General features: G+C 41.4%; 1 protein-coding gene across 1 annotated transcript; it reads right to left on the bottom strand.

Moving 5' to 3' along the window:
• Window positions 1-5329: 5329 nt before the first annotated feature.
• Window positions 5330-8017, bottom strand: LOC149817043 (protein SMAX1-LIKE 3-like). Its single transcript, XM_089987011.1, has 3 exons — window positions 6834-8017; window positions 6520-6712; window positions 5330-6388 (listed from the first exon to the last, which is right to left on the bottom strand). Exons 1-3 carry the CDS (start codon window positions 8015-8017, stop codon window positions 5330-5332), a joined length of 2436 nt encoding a protein of 811 aa, XP_089843137.1.
• Between the last annotated feature and the right edge of the window lie 2314 nt (window positions 8018-10331).

Raw genomic sequence — 10331 nt, 5'->3', positions numbered from 1 at the left:
GTTGCAATTTCCTCATATGAGTCGGTTACAGAGAGTAATCTTTCTCAAATATGTCTTTAGATGTTGTCTCTCCTTGGCACTGATTTTGCTGAAAGTATGAAATATTTTCGTTGAATTCAACATCTCTGGAGATAAAAAGGTGTTGCTCTTCTACATTATAGCATTTATATCCATTTTGAGACGCAGAATACCCCAAGAAGACATATTTGGAAGCATAACTGCTAAGTTTATCCGATCCTTGATGGACTATGAATACCACACATCCAAAGGTTCTCATGTGATTGAAATTGAGTTTTTGTCCCTTTAGAATCTCAAGAGGAGAGTATTTTTCTAAATTTCAGCTAGGCAGACAATTTATAATATAGAAAGCAGTCAGAGCAACATCACTTCAAAACATTTTTGGAACATTCATTTGGAATAACAGGGCTGTGGTAACTTCAGGCAAATGTCGATTTTTCCTTTTGACTACTCCATTTTGTTGAAGAGTACCTACGCAGGTAAATTGATGGTTTACACCCTTTTGTTTTTCAAATTCATCAAACTGAGTATTCTTATACTCAGTGTCGTTGTCAGATCTTAGAATCTTGATTTTTGTATCATATTGGTTTTCTACCATGGAGAAAAACTCTTTAAATTTACCAAGGACTTCATCTTTGATCTTAAGTAAATATATCCAAGTAGCCTTTGAAAAATCATCAATGAATGTTAGATAATATCTAAAACCAGAGTAAGACGTCACAGGAGAAGGTTCCCATACATCAGTATGAATTAGATCAAAAGGTTTTCCAACAATATTATCTGATCTAGGAAAAAGAAGTCTAGTCATTTGAGCATATCTATAAACATCGCATGAATGACAATCAAATTGTAAGTCAGGAAACAAAGTGTTTAATGACTGGCTTGATGAGTGCCCTAGGAGTTTATGCCATAAACATCCTTCATATTTTCCAGGCAGCATTGCCCTTTCGTGTCTTCCAAGCACATAAAGACCAGCATAAATTTTTCCTTCACCAATCACTTTCTTCATTGCATTGTCCTGAAAAATCACATTATATGGTTAGAAAGTGATATCACAATTAAGCTCATTTATAATTTTTGACACAGATAATAAGTTGGTCGATAAGCTTGAGACTACCATAGCATCTAGTTCTTTTGCATGACCAAATGGTTGAAATCTACTAATACCTGTTACTTCAACTTTTGTTCCATCTACAATGACAACATGCTTGCAACCACAAATTGGTTTTAGCCTGGATTTATTGGTTATAGTCGAACACATATGTTCACTTGCTCCTGAATCAATGATCCAATTATCATTGTGATGATCAGAAATATTACCTGGATTTGAAGGAGAGGATGTGGAGGCCGTCATAGCTACTTGATCATTTTTCTGACAAACGATTTTAAGCAGCTTAGCAATATTCTTCAATTGAGTAGACAAATCTTTTGAACTAACTCTTTCATTCGAGTTGGAAGTGGTAGCCACATGACTAGATGGTGCGGCTTCATGGGGACATCGAGCAGGAGAAGTTTCTGATTTATAGTGAAGGTTCCAGCATCTATCCTGGGTATGTCCAATTTTTTTATAAAAGGTACAAGAAATCTTGTTTCTTGTTTTGTGGCCGGATGATTCATAATTTTTTGTTGCACAGGCTACAACATCAGAAAACAGAGCTCTATCGGATATTTCAAGGAGAGACTTCTCTACATTCATTACTCGACGGCGAGTTTCTTCCTTCATTATGGTAGATCATATATTGGTAACCGATGGTAATTTGGTTGATAACAAGATCTGGCTTTGAACTTGATCAAATTCATTTCCTAGCCCAGCGAGCAATTGGAATGCTTTTTCCTTTTCACGAAGACTTTTGAAGGAAATCATATTCGTGCAGGTGGATGTATATGACTCATATATATCCCATATACGCTTCATTTTCCCAAAAAAGTCAAAGACACCTTGAGTATCCTTCTTGAGATTATGGATCTCGCAAGACAACTGATACATATGAGCTATACTGTTTTGCTTGCTATACATTTTTTTAGCAGTGGTCCATATTTCGTGAGCGGTATTTAAGAATAAGAAACCCTCAACAATTCGATTTTCCATCGAATTAAGAAGCCAAGACATAACAAGATTATTGATCGACCTCCAATCACGATATTTGGGGTCATTTATGCTTAGCCTAGTTATTTCTCCATTAGTATATCCGAGCTTAGATCTACCGCTCAGGTACAGGGAAACTAATTTGGACCAAGAATGATAATTTGTATCATTCAACAATATCGATGTGATTTTTGTATTATGTACCTAATCCTGAACGAGGATTCGCTCTGTTGATGATGGAGATTGAGATTGTTCTGACGAATTGTTCACCATGAAGGAAGCCACACACAGAGAACAAAAACGCTTGACGAGGAGGAGAGGAGAATGCAGTGGCCAGAGATCAACTACGCTTTGATACCATGTAGCGATTTATGAACTATCACTGTCAAGTGAGTAGCGATTTATGAACTACCACCATGTAGCAATTTGTGAGCTTGTAGCGATTTATGAGAGACGACTTTATGAACTACCACCATCAAGTGAGTAGCGATTTGAAGACCAGAAGTGATTTGTATGTATCACTGTGTAATGATTTATACACTGTACCAGATGGATCAAAATACAATTTGCCACAAGAAGGAATTAACGTGGTTCAGTCATATTAGACCTACATCCACGGTAAACACTCTCGCTCTCTTTTTTTCTTGTATTGAATCATCCAGGGATACAATATTTATAATACACAATGAATGACTAAATTGAAAAGATCATAGTGGTACGATATACAGTTTCCATAACCGTCTTGATACGCAGAGATATTTTCTGTAACCGTTTGGATGAGACGAGATCAGATCCCGTAAATCTAGGAGAGAGAGATGATAAGGATTATCGTCAACACTCCCTCTCTCACTTTCCTTTCTATGCTGAGCACAACCATCGTCGAACACTACCAACAATCGACCCACCACCACTGTCAGGTTTTTCCTCCCTTCTTTCTGAGGACCACCACCACTATTGTGGTTTCTCGTCCCTTCTTTCCACCACCTTCTTCACCCGATCTCCCTCTTTTGCTTGCTTTTCTTTCTCCCTTCTCTGCATCACCAGATCTCCTTGTGCTACTTGCGTCTTTTGTCTCCTCCATGGCAGCAAAGCAAAACCTTATCCATTGTTGCTTCCAGCTTCTTTGTGTTCCCACCCCCTTTCTGTGTTCCTGAGTGCAAGCAACACTAATTGTGTCTCCTCCCCGTCTGCACCTTCTGTGCAATTTATTGAGCACCACCACTGTGTTGTCGAACATTTCTCTTTCTCTGGTGCTGGTGGTGCTTGGTGGTAGTGGTTCTCGGCAGTGGTGGACCTCAAAAGCACAACACAGAAAAAAGGGAGGGAGAGGGAGAAGGGTGTCGGGCTAGTGAGAGAGAGAGAGGAGAGAGGGTTGTGGCCTGTGAGGTGGAAAGAGTTAAAGATGTAGCCGTTCGATCAATCGAATGGTTACTGTTGGTTCAAGCCACAAACATCTTTTGCTGGTATATGTATATATAAATATATATGAATCAGGCATAACATTGGACGCTGGGCATTGATCAAGGTCGGACGCACCCAACGCATCTGGTTACATGTTTTTTTTGAAAGGTTTGAGTGAAAATCCAAACTTTAGTGGCAGTCCAGGACTGCCACTAAAGGTCAAAAAATGCAAAAAATATCGCACACGCAATCAACAACATGCGTTTGTCCGACGTAACATCGAATTACTTGTGAGTCCAACGTTACTCTCTCTCTCTCTCTCTCTCTCTCTCTCTCTCTCTCTATATATATATATATATATATATATATATATATATATATATATATATGTGTGTGTGTGTGTGTGTGTGTGTGTGTGGTCCGTGTCTCTTACTGCTCAACTTTGTCTCGGATTACTGATCTAGACTGCCTTCACCCAACCTTTTATGAAAGCATATTTTGTCATCTGAATCTCTTGGCTACAAGCATGTTATTTGTATTAATGAGAGCTACACAAGTGTGAATGCTTACCTATATAAACAATACCCGAATTTATTGAGGCCTTGGCTTTAAGGCTGTCGGATGAATCTAAACACTATATTTTTGGAAGGATCCTTGGTCTCTAATGTTTTAGAGAGTTATTCTCAGCATTGTATTGAATCTTTGCAAACAAGGAGGGTATAATAAGCTCTTTTTAAAATCTCCAAACCGGATAGGATATCTAGCTAGGCAGGAACCCTTAACCTTTAGTGCTAGATCAATGGATAGAACTTAAGTTCTGGCTGGCCACCATTGCACCTATGCAATTAATGCTCCTTGCTGAAATCCCTCATCATCAGGTCTATTCACTATTGACTCTCGAATACCATCTTATGATCCCTAACCGGTCACTATGGGACAAAGCGTTCCCTAACGGCTTGGCTGATATTGCCTGACCGGATTCCTACGGATCTCATTCTTAAAAAGCGTGGATTTAGCATAGAAGCCAATGTTCTCTATGCTGTTATCAAGAGAAAACGAACCTTGCACTTGGACATGCACCTTTATCAAGTTGGGTTTTGGGCTTGTGTGGACCTTTGCTGCATCAAACTGTGATTCCTTGTCGGACGTTTAGAAGTGTACTCGTTGCACCACATCTGAAAACTCATGGCTCCAAATTTATCTATATATGGTGCTGCTTTGTCTTAATACTTTGAAGGATGGTTTAGCTTCAGAGGAACAATCGTAGGCATTCCAGACCCATGCTTCAGCACACCTTTATCGCTAATACTGCCAAGGGGGAACTTTTTATTCGACTTGGCTTCCGAAATTTTGATGTACCACGATTTCTGCTGTAACTTTTCATCTGATAATTAGCATTGAGGGGTCTCTAAACTCTCTGCTATGGTTGTAAATTCTCTACATCATTAATCAATAACAAATTCATCTAAATATTTTTCTCTAAAAAAAATAACAAATATTTGGTTAACTTTTCTCGAGCCAAGAACGCATTTTTGTGTCGAAGTTACTAAACCAGAAAATGACAAACTGGTCGCTGAACGACCCTCTTGCTGGTTTGCATGGCTGTGAGCACTCAGCTCACTACCTCCATGGACATGCAGCACGCATGAGAGAGAGAGAGAGAGAGAGAGAGAGAGAGAGAGAGAGAGAGAGAGAGAGAGAGAGAGAGAGAGAGAGAGAGAGATTCGGGATGCGATAAACAAATTTCATGTTACACTAACCATTTTTTACATGCTAAAACCAATCCATAATACCCACTAGGAAAAAGGAAGAGAGAAAACATTTCTATGATACAAAGCTCTCCACTCTTTCAATGGCAAAGACAAAACTTCTGTCCACATACTTGAGCAGCTCCACCTCACAGTACTGTTCCACGCTCTCATTGTCTTCCACGGAGAGATTCAAGTCCAAAGAAATGCATGGACTCGTACCATCCCTCTCTCCTCCCTCACTGCTGCTCATTCTCGCCTCTACCTCCTCACTGCTGCTCGATGACTTCTGCTTAACGCAAGGAGAGCAAGCTCGAGACTTGGACCTAAAACTCTCACAGCTCAGAATGATGATGGCATCCCCAAGACCAATCTCGTCACCATCCGGTACAAACACCTTCCCCCTCTCTATAGACCTCCTTATATTGATCATAGTATGATAATCCACCTGGTCTACATCCTGTAGGAATATAACCCTGTGTGGATTGTACCGTATGGCTTCACTGAGTTTCCCAAAGTAACTGGAATCTGCTTCTTCCCTGCACCTTTTCCCTCTGAAATCCTCACTTGAGTCTGTTCTCACTGTGGAGAAACTGCTTAGCCCAATGGAAACAAAGCTGTGTTCAGAACAAAAAACCTGATTTGCTAGCTCTCTCGCTATTATTTCCTTGCCCTCTAAATCCCCACCTTCAAATAACAGCCAAGTGTCTTCTTTTCTCTTTCTTGTTTTCACCCATTTTCTTCTGACCATCCCTGACCTGCACTGCAAGACTACGCTTGCAATTTCGGAAATGATGTCTTTCTGCCATGTGGCTTTCTGCTCAAGTGCACTGCAGAGGCTCTTTAGGCTTTCAGCATTGAACTGCTTAAATCTCATGTATGTATGATCAGGAGATGAATTAGGGCTGGAGTGGTTGGAACTGGGAAGATCCAAAAAGGGGGTTTCTCTGTCTGATATACTGATGTTTTGTGGCCCCCATGAGTCTGTATGGTTCCAGCTGCTCAAGTACGTAATGGAAGAAGAGGGAGAAGGAAAGCAGAAACTCATGGTGTTTTCAGCCTGGGGATGATGTTTGTGGATAGAATTACATATACCGTTCCATTTCCTGCATAGCTCCCTAATTTGAAACTGATCCTGCAAAAGAGCAAAATACTAATCAATAAAGACCACTGGCTAATTTACTTTATGTTCCTGCATCATACTTCAATGAACTGTAGCCTCAAATTCAAGGAAAAAAGAAAAGAAAAGAAAAGAAAAGCACTTACCAGATCATTACTAGTGAGATTTCTTTTCTCATCTTTGCATTGCTGTAACCATAAGGGTATGTTAGAGCTGATGGAGGAGTCTTGGATGGTTCTGGCTAATCTTTGCGCATCCATCTCAAATTTACTTAGGCAGTCAACACAACAAGTGAGCTGCTTCTCAAAACTAGCCTCATGGTTTTTGCCTAGTGAGTCACTGAGAAAATCAAACCCTTAAAAAATTAAGGTCCAGAATCCAAAGTCTTGAGGTAAAGCAAAAGAGAAAATATAAATTCGCTCATAAAATCTATATAGAATATTTCGATAATAGTGTATACCTTTCTGAATTGAGACTCAGTCCCAAGCTTCCAGCAGGGATGGGAAGAGGGTGAAGCCCCCACAAACTTTCCAGAGAAGGATGACCCATCCTACATCTCATGAAAGTATGATAACTTGCAATTCCGAGCAGCCAAAATCTCCCACTCTCAATAAAATCAGATACCAATCTTCCAATCTCAAAGACAATGTGCTCTATGGGGCAAACACATTTCCTTCTTTGATCATCATAGCTCTCTCTAAACTCGACTGTCCACTTCAGGTCCCCCACATACAATATAACCCCTCTTCCTATGCACCTCCTTAGCACACACCTTAGCTCCCCAAGCTTCTGCTCAACATCTTCCTTGCACAGATGACCAAACGGGAAAAGTGGTAGTGTTATTAACTGAGCACCTTTCAAAGGGTCAGGAATCTCTTCCTTGTCAATCTTGGCTTTGAGTCCTCTCACCGCACTCTCTGCGGTCACAAGACACTCCCCTACAATGACAGTGCTTTTTGTTTTGCTGCTCAAGAGAGTATCTACAAGGCTAACTACATCCTCACTATTTGCGGACTCCAAACCAGAGAAAGAAGGTGGTTTAAGGCCAGAGTTCAAGATGGGTACCCCTAGATTTGGTTCTTTTGGTTTAGAGAGAGAAGGATTGGAGCTAATCTCAAGAGAGACGGCCTGTTCCACATTATTCTTTACTTGGGTACTTGAAAAACCGGCCTCTCTCATCACCCTACTGACGCTAGGGTCATCCAAAATGGAGATTATGAGCTGTTCGACCTCTACCTTTAGTGCTAGCAAAGGCTGTTGCTGGTTCTCGATGGATCCACGCCTCTGGTGGGCCTGAGCGCGCTTGAATGCAGCAACAAGTGCGTTAGAGAGAGAAGGGTGATGGTGGGAGTGGTGGAAATGGAGGGAGCCACCGGTCGTGGTGGTGGTGGAGGTGGTGGCTGGGAGACGATTAAGAGCTACGTTGAAGCAGAGCTCCAAGGCCTTGCATTGGAGTGGGTGGGAGTGGGATTGCATGCATGCAGTGCGTAGGAGGCCGGTGGAGGAGGAGAGCATGGTGTTGGCCACATGGAGGGGAGTGACCTGAGCGTGGCCTCGCCGCCTGGCCAGCATCACCGACTGCTTCACTATGGTTGTTGCCTCGGGTGTGAGAGTCTGCTGTAGGCTGCATGCTCCTGCCCTCATGGTTCAGTGTCTTGTTCGGACATGGGACAGGTGAGGGAAGCTGAAGAGAGAGAGAGACCTTGAGGGTCTCAAAGATGTGGGTGTGTTAGATATTGAGGTTTTATGTGGGTTTTTGTTTCGTGGGAGTGTGCTTTTCTTCACCAGAGAGGAGAGAGGGATTCTGCTTTTCTTTTTTACTTTTGTAATTTTCTTTAAATTGTCTAGGGATCCAAAGTCGATTTTGTAGTGGAAAGTGACAGGCATGTGCAGACAAGCTTATTTAAATTAGCATAAGATGAAATTTTAGTGCGTATGCCTTATGTCTGTTTTTCACATTTCTTTTTAAAAGATAAAGGTTTTTGGTTGATATAAAAGAACCATCACGCCATCTTCTTTTGAACTAGAGAATTATCAAGACTGGTCCCAAGAAAAGGATAAAAAGGCTCGGCAATTTGGCTTTTTTGAAATGACAAATTTGACCTTTATGAAAAGGCCCAAGAAAATTAAATTTTCCTGCGTCTCGAGAAACCTATTTGATACTCAAAGTATCCGAAGGGTGGCCATAGTGACAAAAGATAAAAACGGTAATTTTTCGACTGTGAATTTCTCGTGAGATTTTCATTTTTTTAAAATTTTTCTCAAGTTATTATCGGCAAAATCTCGAAAACAATATAAAATATCAAATAATTTCCCAAAAGTTGTAAAAAAATAAAAAATCAAATAAAAACAAAACTAATTATAAACTTTACATGAAATACAAAGTGGGATTGTTTATTTCAAATAGAAATACACGGTGACTCGAATTTGAGGCAGCAATTTGTGTAATATTATTGCTAGTGTTTTATTTTCAAGTTAGTGACGTAGGAATAGAACATGCTAAAATATCATTTACGGAAAGGCTTCCCAACAATCACAATAAACAAAACTTTACAAGATGACAATATTTTAGATTTTTAGGCAACCGGAATTCATGGACTATATCTCGGATTTTAATTAAAAACTTTACAAGATGACAATATCTCGGATTAGGCAACCGGAATTCATGGACTATATCTTAATATTATTAACTATGAAAAAAGAATCAAACACCCATATCTCACAGTATGCTCCACCACCAGACCTCAAAAAAACAAAAAACAAAAGCAAAAATCATCCTCCGTCGTCCAAGCCTCCACCACCAGCAGCTGCCTTAAAGTTGAATCCTTGCTCCAGCCCACCACCAAAAAGGCAGAAATGCAGAAGAGAAGGGGGGAAGGACTCACGAAAACGCTACCTCATGCCTCACTGCTGCCAGTGCCTCTGAGGTCCAATGTGATTTGACGAGAGAGGCAGAGAAATGAGACGGGCAGAGGAATGAAAAGGGAACGGGGAGCGGTGCACTGCTGCCGGAAGGCCGGGAACCTCCCCGCTGTCGACGATCCGACGCCTCTGAGCTCCAATGGCAGAGAGCAGGAGAAATGAGAAACAGAGAGGGGCAAAGAATGAGAGAAACGAGAATGGTAAGTTAGGGCTTCTTCTTTTTCAGTTGGCAATGGGCCGGGCAGCTTTTGTTGGAGAAAAAAAGAACAAAAACTAACGATATTATTGCGAGATTTTGATTTTTCTCGCAATAATATCTCGATATTTAGTCAAAAACGTTAATCTCGAGAGAAAAATATCGTTTTTATCGTTCACTCAATTTCGCGAGAAATTCATATTTATGGCGAGATTTGTCACAATGATGGTGGCACTTTTAGTCTCACAAAGAGCTGCTGTCACTAAGGCGAGTCCTGTCCAGCACTGTCCACCGAGGTTCCAAGATGCGCTATTCAAGCACCATTAATTTTTTTTTATTGTGTTCTTGTCCGTTCGCAACTGTTCGGTGGGAGGGCATGGAACAGTGGTGGGCGCTGTGTCTGCATCCCGGGATGGACCAAATCAGCGCCTGCACGTCCTATATTTGCGTAGTCGCACAGACGAACGTGGGGTCGGCACTTGCTGATGGGGATTCAAGCATCCTCTAAGGGTATGTTTGATGCGCCGTTCTCAACGTGATTCGAACGAAAATTACGCTGGGAACGGCGATTTCCAACAAACGTTGGATGCAGCGGACAGCGTTTCGCACGTCCGCCACATCCTTATACACATACTTTTTCTTTCCACCCTCCCCCTGTTACAAAATGAATAGGAACGGAGGAGACGAAAAAAAATGCATCGATGGGCGTGCCGCTTCCGCCTCTCTCTCTCTCTCTCTCTCTCTCTCGTAGCCGTCGGCTGTGGAGTCCATCCTAACAGGCAGGAGCTTTGGCTCCCGAGCAACAACGGAGCTGGATTTCAGGTCGTCCACGCTGACGAC

Source organism: Nuphar pumila, chromosome 14 (genome assembly GCF_984573655.1).
Source record: "Nuphar pumila chromosome 14, dmNupPumi1.hap1.1, whole genome shotgun sequence".
In the NCBI taxonomy this organism is placed as follows: Eukaryota; Viridiplantae; Streptophyta; class Magnoliopsida; order Nymphaeales; family Nymphaeaceae; genus Nuphar; species Nuphar pumila.
Note: the sequence above shows the minus strand (reverse complement) of the source record. Positions and strands in the feature narration are given on the sequence as shown.

Coding starts and splice junctions, on each gene's coding strand:
- LOC149817043 (XM_089987011.1), bottom strand. CDS start 8,017: ATGAGGGCAGGAGCATGCAGCCTACAGCAGACTCTCACACCCGAGGCA. Junction 6,713..6,833: donor CTGAGTCTCAATTCAGAAAG/GTATACACTATT, acceptor TGATTTTCTCAG/TGACTCACTAGGCAAAAACC. Junction 6,389..6,519: donor ATCTCACTAGTAATGATCTG/GTAAGTGCTTTT, acceptor GCTCTTTTGCAG/GATCAGTTTCAAATTAGGGA.